At 48.3% G+C, this 18687-nt stretch overlaps 3 protein-coding genes and 1 pseudogene across 10 annotated transcripts; 2 read left to right on the top strand and 2 right to left on the bottom strand.

The window, feature by feature from the left end:
- The first annotated feature begins 550 nt into the window (after positions 1 to 550).
- On the top strand, positions 551 to 3012 carry LOC120678840 (patatin-like protein 2). The gene is made up of 4 exons (XM_039960237.1): positions 551 to 920; positions 1035 to 1632; positions 1733 to 1897; positions 2031 to 3012. The coding sequence occupies exons 1-4, from the start codon at positions 619 to 621 to the stop codon at positions 2634 to 2636; spliced, it is 1671 nt and encodes a 556-aa protein (XP_039816171.1). The 5' UTR covers positions 551 to 618; the 3' UTR covers positions 2637 to 3012.
- A 3210-nt stretch (positions 3013 to 6222) lies between these two features.
- On the bottom strand, positions 6223 to 6957 carry LOC120678842. Its single transcript, XM_039960248.1, has one exon. It carries the CDS (start codon positions 6867 to 6869, stop codon positions 6447 to 6449), a length of 423 nt encoding a protein of 140 aa, XP_039816182.1. The 5' UTR covers positions 6870 to 6957; the 3' UTR covers positions 6223 to 6446.
- Positions 6958 to 11344: 4387 nt separating this feature from the next.
- Positions 11345 to 14583, top strand: LOC120678841. Of its 8 annotated transcripts, none has more exons than XM_039960247.1 (5): positions 11345 to 12317; positions 12608 to 12730; positions 13352 to 13554; positions 13655 to 13747; positions 14328 to 14583. In XM_039960247.1, the coding sequence occupies exon 1, from the start codon at positions 11376 to 11378 to the stop codon at positions 12300 to 12302; it is 927 nt and encodes a 308-aa protein (XP_039816181.1). In that variant the 5' UTR covers positions 11345 to 11375; the 3' UTR covers positions 12303 to 12317; positions 12608 to 12730; positions 13352 to 13554; positions 13655 to 13747; positions 14328 to 14583. The 8 variants fall into 8 exon arrangements, with proteins under 8 accessions (XP_039816181.1, XP_039816177.1, XP_039816180.1 ...); XM_039960243.1 differs by lacking the exon at positions 14328 to 14583 and adding an exon at positions 13909 to 14198; XM_039960246.1 differs by having other exon boundaries at positions 13352 to 13747.
- A 581-nt stretch (positions 14584 to 15164) lies between these two features.
- LOC120678234 lies at positions 15165 to 16952 on the bottom strand (annotated as a pseudogene).
- Positions 16953 to 18687: the final 1735 nt, after the last annotated feature.

Genomic DNA, 18687 nt, shown 5'->3' with positions numbered 1-18687 from the left:
GAATTTAGTACCAGTTGATAGAACCGACCATTACTAAACTCACCATTAGTACCGGGCAGCCTCACCGGTATTAAATGCATGCCCATTTAGTACCGATCAGTGGTATCGGGTGGGGTACCGATGTAAAAGAAAGTTCCCGTCCGGTTCAAATGTTAGTTTTTCTAGCAGCTTAGGCTATATGCAGATGCCACACACTGCGTGCATGCAGTCGCGGCCGTTCACACCTCACACTGCATGGCATTGCATGCTGGAAGGAGTTTGTTGGCTAGTTCACACCTGCCAACAATATTGGATTGGGGATTCATTATGTTATCATTAAATTAGCTTGGACTTTGAAGGCGATATATGCAGATGCCACACACTGCGTGCATGCAGCCGCGGCCGTTCACACTGCATAGCATTGCTTGCTGGATGGAGTTAGGCTAGTTCACACCTTGGTTTTGGTTCCCATCAGCGTCTACACGCGTACGGACAACAACGAGCTTTAATTTGCATGCTTGATGCTTCGAGGCTATATAAAGGCTCGAGACCGCAGCTAGCCAATGCAAGCACATCCAGACTTCCTTCCAGAGCAGCAGCACAACGAGCACAGCAGCTTGAGCGATCCAACTGTCGATAATGGCGCCTGCAGCAACCAACAAGCAGCAAGGTGGGGAGCTGAGGATCCTCTGCATCGACGGGGGTGGCATCCGCGGCCTTATCCCGGCCAAGATCCTCGACTTCCTCGAAGCCGAACTCCAGAGGATTGATGGGTCGACAGCGAGGCTAGCCGACTACTTCGACTGCATCGTGGGGACCAGCACCGGCGCCCTCATCACCACCATGCTGGCCGCCCCGAACAAGCCACTCTGCACGGCCAAGGAGATCATCGACCTCTACTTGGAAGAGGCTGCCACAATCTTCAGGAACGACCACAAGGCGTACGATGAAGATCTCGATTTTTCGATGATGTGCATGCAGGATCGGAGTATCGGATCGACTTAGGCAGGGCTCAACAAATTAAGCTTCGTTCCTTTATCAAAAAAAAAATGCAGGACGTGGGTTCAGGTGGTGCTGGAGGCCGTGCTCCTCTTCATCAAGTACTACGATGGCAGCAACGAGATCCTGCGGTCCTTGCACGACATGTTGGCCCTCGGGTCGGCCCTCGAGCCCTTGCTCCGCCCGATCATCGACGCGCTGATCCACGCCAAGGGCCCTAGCAGTACACCTGCCGCCGCTGCTGCCAACGACAACGGTGGCGGCTTGCTGCAGATAGCAGTATTAGAAGCACCGCCACCTCCCGTGAGCCACGGCGTCGAGCCCAATGAGGAGGCGCCGGCGGCGGTGGAGGACTATATCCAGGAACACGCTGGAGCCATCCTGCAGGCGCTGTGCCATTCGCAGGGTCTGGCGCTGGATTCGCCGCCGCTTCAGGAGGGCATCAAGGAGTTCGCGGAGGGCCTGCGCAAGATGCTGCTCAACCCGGATTTCGTCAGGTACTTGCTCCTCCGCCCCAAGTACGACGGCGAGGGGCTCCGCAAGGTGGTCATAGGGAAGCTCGGGAACCACCGGCTCCAAGAAACCGTCACCAACGTCGTCGTGCCCACGTTCGATATCAAGCGCAACCAGCCTGTGGTCTTCTCCACCTCTACGGTAGGAGTACTGTACTATACTAAACTAGCTAGCTAAACCGGATCAATGTACTGATGGTGAATAATAATTCTGCTCATGTTTGTTTGAGTACGTACGACAGGCGCGACAGGACCGGGTAATGGACCCCTGCCTCTCAGACGTTTGCATCGCCGCAACTGCTGCGCCAACATACTTCCCTGCCCACAAATTCAACACTATAAGCTTTGGGCCACTAAATTTCCAAGAGTTTAACCTCATCGATGGCGGCGTCTTCGCGAACAATCCGGTATGTAGTTCACCTGAACTGATGAATGTTATTCCATGTAATTAATTCGATCACTTGAACTGACGACGATGAATATAATGTACTGTACGACATGAGGTATATCCAAATGACCAAATGTAATGTGTGCGCGTAGACCACAGTGGCGATGAACGAGGTCTGGAGGATGATCGACAGGGGCGAGGAACTGCTGGTGGAGGTATCGGCCATGGACTGCAGCAAGCTGCGCATCCTTTCCATCGGCACCGGCGTGGTGAACCACTCCTACACCGCCGACGAGTGCAACTGGTGGGGTCTCCTCCCGTGGGTCTGCAACTTCCGCAACAAGACCCTGCCGCTGATCGACATGCTCACGTACTCCACTGGCTCGCTCGTCGACTACAACGTCGCCCTGCTCTTCAAGTCCCAGCGCTGCGAGGACAACTACTTGCGCATCCAGGAGGGTCACCTGGACCCTTCTCTTGGAGCCATGGACGACACGAGCAGCATGGAGGAGCTGCTCGAGATCGGGGAGAACCTCCTGGAGAGGCAGGTCTACAGGACGGACTGCGAGACCAGGAAGTACCAGCCGGTGAAGGGCGCAGGGACCAACAAGGAGGCGCTCACCAAGCTCGCCCGCCAGCTGGTTGCCGAGAGACGCCGAAGGGGGGCTACTCCTACTGCGCTGAGCGCCACCGACAATACCACCGTCGTCGAGCCAAGGCCCAAAAGGCCCAAGCCTACTACCAACGTCGTGCAGTAAGCGCATGCGGGGTCTCTCTCTCTCTCTCTCTCTCTCTCTCTCTCTCTCTCTCTCTCTCTCTCTCTCTCTCTCTCTCTCTCTCTCTCTCTCTCTCTCTCTCTCGCATATATTATTCGTTCCATAGTATATTGTAACTGAATAAAAACTCAGGTCCATCATAATCAGAGGTCTAAAACGTAGTACGTTGCTATATATGTGAAGGTGCATGCTGAGCTCAGCTGCATTCAGTATCGATATATATAGATGGGTGTAAGGAGCAGTATACTTTGTGTGTTGGGTCATGAATAAATGTATCATGCAGTGCTCACTGCCGTTTGTATGAATGTTTGTGTACAAATTCTTTTAATGATTTTTGCATTGATCTACACTTGCATTAGATTTATGCTTGCGGGCGATGATGAGCTAGCACTAGTACTATATTAAAAAAACCCTTCATGCATCAGAATATCCGACGGTGTTAAATGACCTCCATTTGTACTGCCTTTTCAATTTACATCAATATAGACCAAAAGTACTGGACTAGTCAAAAAAACGTTATCTTACATATCATAATATATCTTTAGACCGTGTTTAGATCTTTTTTGGCAAAAAAATTTTGAAAAGAAATCTTGCTATTTAGCAGTGTTAAATAATTGCTTCTGATTGTCTTTTGGCATAGGCCTGGCCTCGTTGCTAAGTAAAACTTGACAAGCTTTCAACCTCTGGCATTAAGAATTGCTTGATATAATTTGATTGAAAAATGAATGTTTGCAACATGCTTTGACTGTTTTGGCTCACCTGTATGAGTATTAGTCGCACTGCTTTCCATTCTCTACTTGTTAGTGCTAGATCATGGGTGATGCTTTTATTTCTCCTAAACTTAACTTGTCTAGCTCTAGCCTGATTTGATATACCGTGTTGAGCTAGATGCAGGTCTTGTTTATGGATGCACACGTGCTTGTGACTAGATATTGCTCATATCATTGTATCCCTAAATACTTTCACTTACACCTCCTGCATTGCATTCATTGCATAGCATCTGTTCAGGGGGAGTTTCAGCTTCAGGGGAGCTTTAGGTCTTTTTAGGCTTGATGTGTGCATGTACCAACAAGGGGGAGAATTTTGGGATAAGTGATCGAACAAGGGGGAAACTTGGGTAACTTGTTTGATTTTGAAAAACTTATTGTGCACAGGGCTTTGAGAGTGCATCATTTTGGGAGAGTTGCACTTGTGAGAGGGAAAAACTTTGGTTTGGGAGTGTCGGCTTTATTTCTGGCTCCTGGTTTTCTTCGTTTTCCTTCCACTTCCAGCATGACTGCATCGAGCGTTACCTCTGTCTTTGAGGAGTCATGTTTTGGCTTTTGATCGATTGTGTCGAGCCATTGCCCTTGTCTTAGGGGATCGATCTCTGCTTGAGTAAGTGACTGTTTCTGCTTTACTGAGCTTTGTGTCACTTGCTTGAGTTCTTCACTTTCTTGCTTCTCTTTTTATCACTTATCTGTTTTCATGTGGTGTGTTGACAATGCACTCATCAAGGGGGAGATTGAGGAATGTTGAGTACTCTATGCTGCTTGTGATGAGTGAATTGTCAACCGTGCGGTGTGATCGTGCGCTTGGTCTTTGGATTGCAGGTACACGGGCGTCGAGTGTCGACGAAGAGTTGCCATGGAGGAGCTCAGGCCGAGCGGCAGCTGTGGCGTCCACTCCTGGATCGAGGGCGCAAGCGGCGACGGAAGGCGGGTTTTTTGGTTTGCGCCACAAAACCAAGGAGGCGAACGGCGGTTGAAGACGCCAAGTCGTGGAGGGGACGGGCGTCGGTCTCGGGACTGACGGAGGCGACGGGCGTCGACGGCGTCTAGGGCCTCGCTGCGGGCGAGGAGGTGACGGGCGTCGGGCGGCGTCTAGGGCCATCAGAAGGCTGAGGCGGGAACGGCGTCTAGGGCCACGGCGTGGAGGCGGGAATCTTCCCGCGCGAGGAGTTTTGGCAGTTTTCTCAAAACCGGCCATCTACCTGGGTTTCGCGGACCCTCCAAAACCGCGGACCGGTACTTCGTCGACGTGGCGGCATCACAGCAAAGACTTCGAGTCGAAGAAAGAAGCTCCGCCGTCGATCGAGGGTGTACAGCGGGCTGCTGCAGACCCGACCGGTTTGACCGGTCTAGCCGCAGCAGCTGGGTATAAAAACCCCCCACCAGCCCGTGGCTGGGTGAATCTCTTGAGTCTTTTGTTTTCTCTTGGTTTTTTCCTTCTCCCTGCCCCTGCTCTAGGTTAGGGCCAAGGACTCCAACGAAAAGAGAGTTTAGATTATAGCTATTCTCTTCAATCTAGTGGGTGGATGATGGGCGGATGGCTCTAGCTGTTGTATAGGTGAATTCTTCTAAGAATTAATGGATGAAATTTGTTTGTGATTCACTTGTGTGTGCTGAGCATCTCGTCCTCCCCTTCTCTCTTGCGTTTTGGGTTCAATTCTCCTCTTTTGGTGTGTTTCTTGGTTGGAGGAGACCAACCCTTGATTTCGTGGTTTGATGAACTCTTTGGAATGATTCCTATGCATATAGCCTAGTGCTAAACCCCCTGGAATCATGGGTTCTCACGAATTGGCGATTTTGTGTTCTTGAGAAAACCCCAATCCTCTTCGATCTTTCCTCGATTTCTCTCGATCCGTGAATCTTTTGGGTGAGATCTTTTGGGGATATGTTCACGGGGTAGTTACGAAGCTTTCCTCCAAGTTTCGCTGAATTTGGACTTCGTTTGCTCAAGATTTGCCTTTTGATGCTTTGGTCTCGGGCTGTCTGGAAGGGATCGGTCTGACCGGTCTCTGAAACCGGTCTAACCGGTCTGGATTTTTGAATTCCAGCCCAACCGGTCTGTGCTAGCGGTCAGACCGGTCTGGCTCAGCAGTGCTGCTGTTTGTGGAGTTTTTCCAGTTTTGCTTCCGCGAAGTTTTCTAGGGTGTGCTGCTATGAGATAGCTTGTAAATAGTTATTCTCACATACCCTAGGTGAAGGGTTTGAGGTGATTTTGGGATATATGCCGATGGATCGATTTCGAGAGAAATTTTGATCGGCTCACATTCACCCCCTCTGGTCGCCAGCTTCGGTCCCTCAACGTAGCTGTTGAACAACGAACAACTAACTCCCGTGCCGACGACTGACTGATTCGGTGATGCTCGGACATGACCGAATTATCCAGAATGACCGACTGATTTGGTCGATTTAATGTGTTAGTTGACCAATTTAATCTGTCAGTTAAATTGAGTTTCGTTAGTTGTTTTCTTAGGTGTCTTTTCTTTTTAATCATTTGAATGACTTCCATTGTATTCTTAGAACCTATAAACATTTACAAAAGTATATTTTGATAAAATATAAGTCTAATTGATTATGTTGTTATTCGATCACCAAAATTACAAATGATAGCTTAAGAGCCATTTTACTTACAGAACCAACCACTAGCCCTTGGTTGGAACTGAAGAGTTCATCCACACAAGGTGTTGGAATTGGAACTGAAAGGAATAATCAAATTGTTCAATCATGGTAAACAACATATCCCTTTTGTCCCCTCATAATCAGACGACAACAAATCCACAGAACATTGAGTGAGTAATCCATAGAAATAATCAGAGCAGTTCCCTTTCAATAAATTACTCTTGTAATTACACGTGTGATGTCTTTATTTAGCCTTCAGGTAATGAAAGAACAAGAAGCATACTACATAAGTTCGTCGTGACACTGTAAATCGATGTTAAAATTGCAATTATGACACTTGAAAATTCAGTAATCTATACTACTCTGATCGCGCAAGTAGTGGCCCATGCATATGAGCTACTGAGCTTTACGCAGCATTGGCGATCTGGCCGAGCTCCCTGTCGACGGCGATCTTGAGGAAGCTCCCCTCCTCGACGACCATCTGCACGGGGAGGAAGCCGAGCCCGTTGGCTACGGCGAGCAGCACCTCCCTCATCTCGGCGCGGAACTCCTGGCGGTCCACCTTGCCGCTGCCGTCCCTGTCGAACCGCGCGAACAGGCCGCGGTAGAGCGCGGCGAGCTCGTCGGCCGGCACCGCCGCCTCGTCCACGCCGAAGTGCTTCTCGAGCACGCGGAGGCTCATGAGCTCGCCGGCCATCTCCGCGTACGTGAGCAGGCCGTCGCGGTCGGCGTCCAGCGCGGCGAAGCGGCCGTCCACGGAGGAGTTGAAGGCGCCCTCGTCCTCCACGAAGCTCCGAACCGTGCTCCCGTCAAGGATCTCCACGCTCATCTTCGATCCGTCTCTCTCTCTGCTCTCTTCCTGGGACGTGCTCTTCTTGTGAGTGGGAGCTTGGCTTGGTCTGGCTTGGTGAGCTGCGATGGCGTGTGGTCGGGCAAGTTTTTATAGGCTCCCGAGTGGGACGGATGATCCAGTCCGATGGAGGCGCGTCAGGGACGACGGTTTTCTGTTGGCGGTTGAGTTGGGCCAATGGGTTCTGACGTCGGCAAGATGCCGTGGGCGCCTGCCGTGCGCGGTGCGCGTTCGCCGCCGCGGGGGGCTCGGGAACGTCGCGAAGTTTCCGTCTTCTGGGCCCGTGCCCGTGCCTCTGCTGCGCAGGGGAGAATGTGCACGGTAGATACCGAGGCGGTGCTGGCAATAGTTCACACTTCGCAAGTGGGAAGGATGTGGCGGCGGGAAAGTTGGCGCGGCAAAAACAATGGCTTTGCCGGTGCCTCCTCCATTCGACCACCGACCATGGCTAAAAGCAAACCACGGCCTTTTCTGGCTTTCTTTGACCTCTGGGCTCTGAAAACCAGTGCTGCAAGCCTTACAACCAGTGAGGCAGGTGAATGTTCTTGTGGGGGAACTTGGGAAGTCCGTTTTGCATCGGGTGTTCCCTCTTCATACCGTACGAGTTATTTTCCAAACACGAGCTTCGGATGCAGGTTATGTGTCAACGGTAGAAATCTCCACATCAACAAATGTATATGATCTTATCTTACTATTACTAATTAGAGACACTAATTGGAGGCTCTTTTGGAGTCTCAACATGAAGCCACCTAGAATTCTATATGGATACTCTAAAAAAATAGAGAAATCCTATAAATTCTCACAAAAATAAAAAAATATCCAACCATCAATCCAACAACTTAATTATAATAATCATCAGATCTGTTATTTTTCCTAATAAATTACTCATCTCTGACATTATGAAAATAGACTAAAGTAACCCCCTAAACATGTATCTAAATTATCCGCCTCTACCATTATAAAGAAATCTACAGTAACTCCTTAATATTTGTGTAAATTACCCGGCTATTAATACAAATACCCCCTACTAATTGGAGGCTCTTTTGGTGCCTCCACATGAAGCCATCTAGGATCTTAGGTGGACACTTAAAAAAAATAGAGAAATCCTATAAATTCTCTTAAAAAATCAGAAACATTCGGCCATCAATCCAACAACCACAATAAATTACCCATCTTTGGTATTATGAAAATAGACTAAAATAACCCCTAAGATGTATCTAAATTACCTGCCTATGTTATTATAAAAAATAAATAAAATAATCCCCTGAACTTTGTGTAAATTACCCACCTATATCATTATAAAAATAATACAAATATCCACCTAAATTTGCACATAAATCATCCAATTATGTCATTATTATTACAAGTTAAATTACCCTTAAACCTGAATCTAAATTATATAATTATAATAAAATATTAAAGTGCATCCATATAAAATTCTAAATTACTATTTCTGTCATTATTAATATATTATTTATATTATCATTTATACAAAAATACTACCCAATATATGTGACCATATATTCATGTACGAGATGCAAGAGATAAGAATACCAATTCACAAATAAATAATTCAATTAAATATATATCAAATACATATAGAAGTGTGATGCAAAAATAAAATCTATTGTAATTATATAATAATAAATATATATTTTAGAGTATGTGTTAGAATATGTAATAGATGAAAAAGTGATTGAGATACACTACTAGAAAACATGTCAAAGATCCAGGCCAAAGGAACCACTTGTTGCTTGAATCGGTACTAAGGAGAGACATCAGCACCGGCTGCATCAATAGCCGATACTCTTGGCCTGCGCCGAGTGCTGGCAAGGCACGACACGGTGCAAACCGGTGTCAATGCACTGACAAAGGCACCGGTTAAATCCATCAGCCGGTACCAAATTAGCCATGCATCAATGTCACCGGGTGGTGGCACGACCCGGTGCTTATGGAGCAGACATTAGCACCGGGTCATGCCATGACCCGGTGCCTCTGCTGGCCCTGGACATAGGCACCGATTGGTGCTTTCAACCGGTGCTGATCAAGTACTTTTGGCACTGGTTGATTAGCACCAACTGGTGCCTTTGTGCTCCTACTATAAATACCCCGTCCCTCCCCCCTCCAAGCTGCCGTGAACTCACTGTTCATGGCAGTTGAGTGAGGGAAGGGGGTGATTTTTTTCATTTATTTTAATGATGATGCATTGCCAGATTCACCTACCCATGGACTATTACCAATCTGTTACAATTTTGGTAAAAATGACAACAAAGTTAAATTATTAGTTGAGATCTGATTTTTTTTCAATAATATTTGATCCACAACAGAAGTATGTTATGTTTGTCTCAGAATATCTCAATGTTATGTTTGTCTCAGAACATCTCAGTCTTTCTTTTGTCTACATTTTTTTTTACATCTGTTACATCTGAGTTTAATAATCTTTGATTCTGTTCTGATTTCTTCATCAGATATGATTGTTGTTGAGTTGCAAATTAATGGCATGGAATAGTAGCGAAGAGTGCAGTGACACCCATGGATGGGCGCGTGCAGGGTAGGATGGGAGCCAAGGAGCTGATGGCCATATGGGGTTTGTCAGGTATGGAGCAGAAGCCATTGATCGTTTGCACATCTTTATGCAGTGCAAATTCAGAGTGCCCAACATATCCATCGTGGAAATTACATTACACTTCTGCCTGAATTCTTTAAACCTTTGTCCAGAAACATAATGCACCATGCTAACTATTCGCTTGACCGAACAAAGCTGACTTATATACCAAGAGTGATACAACTCCGGTTAATTTAGTAGTCTCAAGAAGGATATTTAATTAGTAGTCTCAAAACACTAAGCATGTGAAATTACTCAAGAATAATACCCTATGCACGCTCTTATTGTGTTGAATTTTTTTGAGCTCCCGTAACAACGCACGGGCAATAATCTAGTATTCTATAGAAAGGTCTTATGGTGGCTTGGTCAAAACTGACACATCCAGTGATATCTGAATTACATGGAAGAACACAGCGCAATAGCCCATAGCCGAAAGTAAAACAGAGCAGACACTATGCGATGAGGTGATTTCTTTCTATTTCTATATATGAAAGGGCTGGCAAACCGCGCCCTCCCAGACGGTCCACGTCGCCCACAAACTCCTGCACGTCCGATACAAGATCCTGTGGTTCGAAATCCATGTCGTTCGCGTCCTCCGTCCATTGTCTGAACGCGGGCGTCAAAGTCATCCATTTGGTCCTCAGTTCACCTTTACATGCAGCTGTCGTGACCCGCCCCTGCCACTATGCATCGGCCTCCACCAGTGTGTCAGCCCTTTCACATTGCGTCCTGATATGATTCAGCTCGTTCACGTGTTGTACCTAGCCCGGCTCATCTCACTGCCATCAAAAGTCCACCATACACATATTGTGCTCCCTGCACCCCGCGTGTGCAAAGGAGAGCAAAGTCAGCAAAGTTAGTGCCTATCTGAGGAGCGCGTCACATTTCCACCGCCGCACTGCCGCCGTCCTCGTCGACCCACCATCCGTCCTCGCACCCCGGCGCCGCTGCTCCTCACAGCCGGTATGCCCGGCGGCGCGTGAGGTCGGCCGGCTTCGCTGCTCTCTGACCAGCGCCGCGCACGCACGTTGCGGTGTTGCTCGCGCCTTCCACGCACACCGCGGCGGCGGAACTCGGCGGCTTCAACGGCCATGGCGCAAGCCACCGCCGAGATGGAGCTCGCCGAGAGGTCGTGATCGCCCGCCAGCCATGGACCCCTGCGCGTTGGTGCGCCTCACCGTGGACCAGCTCCTCCTCAAGCTCCCGGCCGTGTCGCGCCCCGTCTCCGGCGCCGGGGTGCACCCCTCCACATCGCCCAGCTTCTGCACGCTCAACCCGCAGGACCACCCGGCCTCGCCACCCCACACCGCGCTTTTGCCCCTCGCCGGCGCCGCGACGCAGCACACCGACCCCGTCGTGCTCAGCCTCGACGCTGAGGCCGTGCGGAGGCTCTCCGCGCGCCCTGCCGAGCTCGTCGTCTCCGTGCACGCGGGCCCGACGGGGACCAGCTGCGGCATCAGCGCGGCCCGCGCGCTGGGCTGGGTGCGGGTGCCCGTCGACTGGGTGCGGGTGCCCGTCGACGTGGCGCGCGCCGCGGCCGGGGAGACCGTCGTCGCCCGCGACGGCTGGGTGGACGTGGGGAAGCCGGGGTCCGCGTCGTCGCCGTGCCCCGCCGCCCCCGCGCGCAGGTCCACATGGTCGTGCGGGCCCAGCCCGACCTGCTCTACGCCTTCCAGTTTGGCGGCGAGCCGGAGTGCGAGCCCATCGTGTGCCAGGTGCCCGGGGGAGCTGCCGGCGGCAGCCGGTATCCACCTGCCGGTTCAACGCCGGACGAAGGGTCGATCTTGGGACGGAGGCGCCGAGGAGGGAGGCCGCCGCCGTGATCCACCGACCTCCACGCTGTAGAGCTCGCCCACCGCCGCTGAGACCTACCGAGCTCGATGCCGGAGAGCTCGACCGCCGCCACCGAGATCCGCCGAGCTCTAGGCCGGAGAGTTCGAGCGCCGCCCCCCCGCGGCCGACGACGCCAGCCAGCACCGACCCCAGGAGCCGCCGTCCAGCGGCCGGCCACCAGCAGCGCCCGTTGGATAGGGGCAGTGCCAGGCGAGCGCTGGCCCACAGGCGCGTGCGGCTCGGGCTCCTGCGGCCGGCCAGCGGATTCCGGAGCTTGTGCGGCCCCCACGGGGCTCATCAAGGTGTGCCCGTCTCCCATCGCATGCTCTCTCCTCTCCATCCTGACGCTCTCGGTCTCTCCCCTCTCGCTCTCCCGATGCAGGCAGGGGGCGGCGGCGTCGGTGGGAGCGGCTGGGGCGAGCTGGCGCGGCGGCGGCGCCCCTCCTCCTCCGCCTCCTCCTCTCCCTCTGACCCCTTCCCTCGCGAGATGGCGGCGCCGGCTGCGGATGGCGCGCTGGCGCGGGTGGGTCCCAGTGACCTCCTGCCTCTCTTCCATCCTCTGTGCGAGCTCCTCACGGATGGGGCCACGCGCGGTTGACGCCGGCGACGAGCTCGGGGCGTCCGTCGGCGGGGCCGTTCTGCACGCCATCAGGCACCAGTCCGTCCCGTTCCGGAAAGGCCAGATCCGGCGCCGCAAGCAGCAGCAGCCGTCGCGGCAGGCACCCCTGCACCCTGCGGCCTTTGTGGGTGAGGCGGCGGCTGGGCCTGCAGAGCGCTCGCGGAGCGGCGCGCGGGCAAGGGCCTGCGGTGGGCGCGCGCCGAGGACGGCGGTGGGCGCGCGCCGCGCTCGAGCTCGGCAGCGAGCAGCGGGGTTGGCCGGCGCGGAGCGGAAGCCATGGCGCGGAGCAGAAGCCATGGCGCACGGGTACCAACGACGGCGACAACGCCGTTGCCACTGCGCGGAGAACCGGTAGGCTGGGAGCGGGCGACCCGGGCAGTGTTTAGATCCACCAAAAACCCCCCACAAAAACATCACTTACCATCACATCTCCATCACATCGAAACATTAAATATAGCAAATGACTTATGCATGGAGTACTAAATGTAGGTAAATAAAAAAACTAATTGCATAGTTTTGATGTACGTTGCGAGACGAATCTTTTGAGCCTAATTAGGTCATGTTAGGACAATATCTACCACAAACAAACAAAATGTGCTACAATGTGCTACATTTATTTTTCCCTGTCGCTAGAGTGCTTTCCAGGGAACTAAACACAGCCCCGGCCGCACCGGCCAGCGGCAGATGGACGCCGAGCACGTCTGGTGCCTGCACCGCCACGCGCCCGCCGACCATCAGCGCAGGTCCACCCTCGTTAAGCACATCAAGGTGCCCCTCCACCTCGTAAGCTCCATTTCATCCTCCTCGGTCCTCGCTGTGGTGGTTGGATAGCAGCTGCAACACTGCAATTCCATCCCTGGCTGCTTACAGGTGCTTCGTTCATGGAGCATTTTCACCATGTTTTCCATGGTTTGCTTATGCAACCTGTGATTCAGCAATGGAGGATGCAGCCTATGTGTTTGACGGTTTGCCTATGCAGTAGTGACCAAACAACCGTGCTAGATCTAGCTAACAGGGATTCCTATTTGATGAAAAAAAGACACACAGGCTACTTGCCTTGTCTTTCCTAATGTTTCTAGGTCGGATATGAATCTTATTTTTGATACAGTAATTTAAGCAAGTTAAACATACATTTGATATAATATTAATTATGTGATTTATATGGACAGATTTGGTTGACGCGGGTATGCAGCTGATATTTACTTTGTACTTGAAAATAAAATAAACTACCATATGTCATAAGACACGGATATTCTTTTTCCATATATTTGCATGATTAGTGTTCAGTTGAGAATGGCCAGTCAAATAACTATTCGTGGTATTCATCAGGTTAGGAATGAAATTCCACTGCAGGAACAAATTGTCTTTTGCAATTCATCTGATTATTAATGTTGTTTCTATCAGGAAGTTGTCAAAGGAGAGCTGTGTCGGTTGCAAGATCAGGAAGGAAAACCGCCAGGTGTGATGGGATGGTGGCCTTCAAGATCAGCTACATTTATTACAAATCATGACACAGGATCAAAAGGCTATGTTGTTGTTTTCTAAATATTCACCATTATTTGCTCACCTTTTGCTTTCGAATGACAGCACACTGCTCTACAAGCCATGTGAGTAAGCAGAGCATCTGCACTTTGTTGCTAGCGTTTTCTTTTGACTTTTGCCCCATTTCACACTGCTAGCCTTCTGCCAACTCTGCCTTCTTTGCAGCTGCACCTGTTTAGATCTTGTGTGAACACTAGGAAAACAATCAAAAGCCAAGAGGCTGTAAGATTACACCAGTAGGAGGACATGCTGCAACAGGTTCGTACAATTTGTTTCTTCCCTCTATCTATAATGCCTTAGGCATCGTCCTCATGATGCATGGAAAACCTAGCTATTCAACCCAAGCCTCCACGTTTTTTTTTCTTCTTCCATGTGTGAATTTGCCTGTACTGATTTGATGTTCTCCTTCTGTTTACAAGGATGATGTAGTAGAAATTACTGCTCTCCATTAATCTGCCTACGTCAGTTGCAACAATGTGTTTAACTGGCAACTTAGTATTATTCTCCTTCCATCTCATGGTTCTGTGCCTGCTTGTAATGATAATGACAATACATTCGCAATGCCTAGCATATATTTTAATGAGCTGCTTTGATCAATGCCATGATCAATGCATGTCTTATGAACTGCTTATTTGTAACACTATGGAATGCATTTGGAATGCCTAACATGAAAATGCAGCAGAAGCCAAATCTGTTGCAATCCCTCAAATCTTTTATCGTCGCCATTCAAATGAGCTTATACATGTCACATATTAATGCACGCCCTTAATACTCTATTTACATTTATTGCCAAAATTCGCCATTATCAAACCTACGATGTAATACCAGTGCTTTGCAGTTCTACCGTTATTTCTACTGGTTCGCCCACGCAGCTGCTTCAGCAACTCACTTTGGCAGCATGGACTTGGGTACCCAGTGACTATGTACAGTCAACGGCTCATTTTTGCTCCCAAACAGAGTCCTTTGTTCGGCTCTCAACTACGCACCCTCTTCTATGCCGGCAACCTCTTAATGATTGTACTGCAAATTATGGTTCCCGTCTAGATTGTATTGCAGACTTTCCAGGACATTGGGTGTGTTTAGTTCCCACAAAATTTCCAAACTTTCCATCACATTCATCACATCTCCTATCACATCGAAACATTAAATATAGCAAATAACTCATGCATAGAATACTAAATATAGTTAAATAAAAAAACTAATTGCATAGTTTTGATGTACGTTGCGAGACAAATCTTTTGGGCCTAGTTAGGTCATGATAGGATAATATTTATCTCAAACAAACGAAAAGTGCTACAGTGTGCTACAATGACTGATGTGACTTTTTCTCCCCCTTTTCCTTTCATCTAAATACAGCCATTGTGTACAACCTAATGCCCAAATAGTATATGAGTACTACTCAGCTGCTTTATTTGCCTGTTGCGCTTTACCCGAAAGCATACCATCCTATTCCACTTTTACGCAAAAAACTAAACAATTGAAACCATGTTCGCACGCGATAGCGGGCGACTGGATTCTACAATGCCGAACTAAACTACGGATTCTACAATTATACTATATTTACATGGTGTTACTATCGCAATCGTATACCACCTTATGCCACTATTACGCAAAAAGCTAAACAATAGAAGCCATGTGCGCGCGCGAGAGCGCGCGCCAAGCACTAGTGGAGACACTAGACCTGATCGATCATAGGCATGAGCCCAATAGCACGAGCTCACAGGTAACACCCAGGGACAACTTGTTCCTTCCAGAAAAAGAGCACACAATGTTAGAGTAAAGCTTGTTGTAAAAAAAATGTTAGAGTAAAGCTGATAATGGAATGCTATCGAAACGCTACATACATTAAATACCTGCATCAGTATGAGGACATCCATGGGGTCGCTATCCTCACAGAGTGTGCGTGGAATGAAACCATAGTTATGTGGGTAAACAACAGAGGAATAAAGGACACGGTCCACCTGTAACAAGTATCTTGATTACGTCAATGTGAAAAACAAGATGTAGCTAGCAAGACACCTTAATCCTAGGTGTTACTAACAGTAGCGGAAATATTGTTAATAACACATTATTCCTTTGAAATAAGTATTGCACTCAGTATGGAGCAGTGCCAATTGCCTCTTGGCTTAGGCACACACATCAACTAGATTTCAGCAATGCTGTTCCCCATCTAATAGGAATATACGGTGCATATAATTACTATAAGGGGCATTTGTGTTCTTACCCTTACTTTGAAGTGTAATTGTGATTTTGCCCTTATTTTTCTAACTTCGTGATTTTGCCCTTTACTATTCACAAATCAGTGCGATTTTACCCCTAGTCAATGGTCAAAACAGGGGCAAATACACAAAGATTAAGGGCAAAATCACAACAACTTGTGAAAAATGAAGGGCAAAATCAAAATGTTAAAAAAATGAGGGCAAAATCACAATTGCACTTCAAAGCAGGGGTAAGAACACCAAAAAACCTTACTATAATTACTAAGTGATTTGAAATTAAGAAATATTGAAGCAAAATTGATGCGCTGAACATGAAATAGGACCTCACCTTGATCAGACCTGATGACTTGTCCAACTCATACTTAACCTTGCTGCCTCTAGGAATCTCAACCACCTGACAATTGAAAAAAATGTACATGTAAACTTAGTTTATAGGAATCAAGCAAGTACATGATAAGATAGGTTTGAGATATCCTTTATTGCACAACTAAAGACAGGTAAATAAAGGAGTTCAGGCTGCAAGAAATAATATCTAGTATCCAATAGACGACTAGTATGTGTATAACTGGTTTATACGAAGCCATTGATGATTGGTGACTACTATACTGCAATAACACAACTTGAAACATCATGTATCCGTAATACAAGACAGTTTGAGACATGTTTGTATCACTAGATCATATGTTAATATCACAGCCAAAATGATGTGCAAATTAAAAAAATCATGAGAATGTTGTCCCACAAGTTTCAATAGACCTAATACATGTAGGGAGGTTATGAAATGTGGAGTCGACAACTGCTAACCAGGCCAAGTTTAATGTAAGTATGAAGATAAAAGCTTTAAATTGCTAGCAATCAGTAATATCAGAATTCAGAACACCAACCACATTTGTAAATAAATTTACTAGTAAACGGTAAACTTACACAATTGAACACTTCAGGAGCCCCTGGTCCTGCATTTAAATGTGTACACGGTAAGGCAAACACAAAACAGCAAAACACTTATAGAGCAGAGCGCTAGTGCATTTTGATATTCTTACACGAGGGAGTCAGGGAATGGAAAGGTGACAATATCATAGTCTATGAAATAAGCATAGAAAAACGATAGGAGTATATCCTTAATGAGGGAAGAAGTGTTTAGTACCTATCTCCAAATCATGCCATGGGCGAGCAGCAACATGTTTCTGGGACATGGAAGAAAGGCTACCCTCATTGAGAACACCAGGTCCAGCCATGGCTATGATTTAAAACAATTTCATTAATCCAACAATTCTACAATTCAAGGACCATAAGAGGCAAGTTAAATAGTTTACGCCACTTTGTAGAGTATGTGCTCAAACAATAGGTAATCAAATCAAATAATAATAGCCTCGACCGGTTCAGATTGCTGCTGCAGCTGCATCTGTAAAGCACCAGCAAGCCAGCAGCAATAGCAAAATGAACTCGAAGCGGCAAAGCTGTAACTGCAGCCGGAAGTAGCAGTTCCGACCACGCTGAACATCGGTATCCTTTGTATACGCAACTTTACCATCTCAACTATTCGGTCTAGCCCACTGTCCCAGATCTCAGCATAATTGTAACCAAGATGACACAATTCCCGAATTTCCAAAACAAGGATCGCTTCAATCTGTATTGTCTGCTTAAGATCAACATGCAATGCCTAAGTAGACTTTTGCAACCAACTTACACAATTCTACACTTTTCAAAAAATACTAGCACCATATCCATGACCTCACGGCAGTGACTAATACCTGAGCAAGGATGTTCATGGTTTCTAGCTCTGTTGTTGTGTCTAGGCAGAAAAATAGTTCCAATCAGAAACTGATAACTTTTGCTGCCATGGACAGTCAACAAATTGGGAACGCAGAAAAGTTCTTTCTTCTGAGTAACTTCAAAGCCACACGGAAGCGGAAAAAAGGCAAACGGAAAGTGGCATTCTAAGCTACTGCAAACAGCATAAAGAAAGAGGCCAATAAACAATGCCAAGTGAAATTAATGTATGTACGGGATTGCTAAAGGGTGCGATTAGATTAATACATAGTACAGCTTTTCTATGCAAGCTACCAGCAGCCGTCAGAAGGACAGAAATAAATTAATCGAAACTAGCATGAGCCCATAGCCAAATGTAAAACAGAGCAGACACTATGCGATGAGGTGATAGAGAGCCTAGACCTGATCGATCATAGGCATGAGCCCAATAGCACGAGCTCGCAGGTAACACCCAGGGACAACCTGTTCCTTTCAGAAAAAGAGCACACAATGTTAGAGTAAAGCTGATAATGGAATGCTATCGAAACGCTACATACATTAAATCACCGTGTTCGGCAGGCTGGAACTGGAGTGTTGTGAGAGAAAAATACTATTACCTGGCTGGAGGCTGGAGCCGGAGAATGAGTGCGCTTCCCTGAACCTGCAGGTTCCCAGGGGTTCGAACCCCTCTCTTCCATGAGGGGTCTCGAGCTAAGTCACTAACTAGCCAACTCAATTCGGACCACAATCACCGCACAAGAGTAAGAAGCCACGTGGGGGTTAGCGCAAACAGAATGCGTAGATTGAAATTGGAATATAATATACTTAGAGGCGAACTGAGAATAAATTATTCCTTTATAACTAGATGTACATGAGATGTGCGATGTAAGCCAGAACACGGGTTTATGAGGCCGGAGCTGTCCGGACCTCCGGGCCCCCAGTCTTAGGTACTACGGTACTCGCCCTAGGGAGGTAGAGCATGCAGGCTTAGGGTACGGAACCAGGCTAAGCGGCTACACGGCTCCGGACCTCCCCGGAGGGTGAGTACGCTTCCCTGAACCTGGTTTGCAGAGGTCCGGACCCCTCCACGGGGGAGGCTCACCGGACTGGACCACACGGAAGTACTACCTAGTTACAAAGGAAAATGTTTTATTCCCTGCTGGGCCTCTAAGGGTAGGACTTACAGAGATGTAGAGTCGGGGGTGCGACCGGAGTCGGCTTAACGTCGGA

The sequence above is a fragment of the Panicum virgatum genome, chromosome 6N, assembly GCF_016808335.1.
Source record: "Panicum virgatum strain AP13 chromosome 6N, P.virgatum_v5, whole genome shotgun sequence".
Lineage (NCBI taxonomy): Eukaryota > Viridiplantae > Streptophyta > Magnoliopsida > Poales > Poaceae > Panicum > Panicum virgatum.
This window is presented reverse-complemented; position numbering and strand designations above follow the sequence as displayed.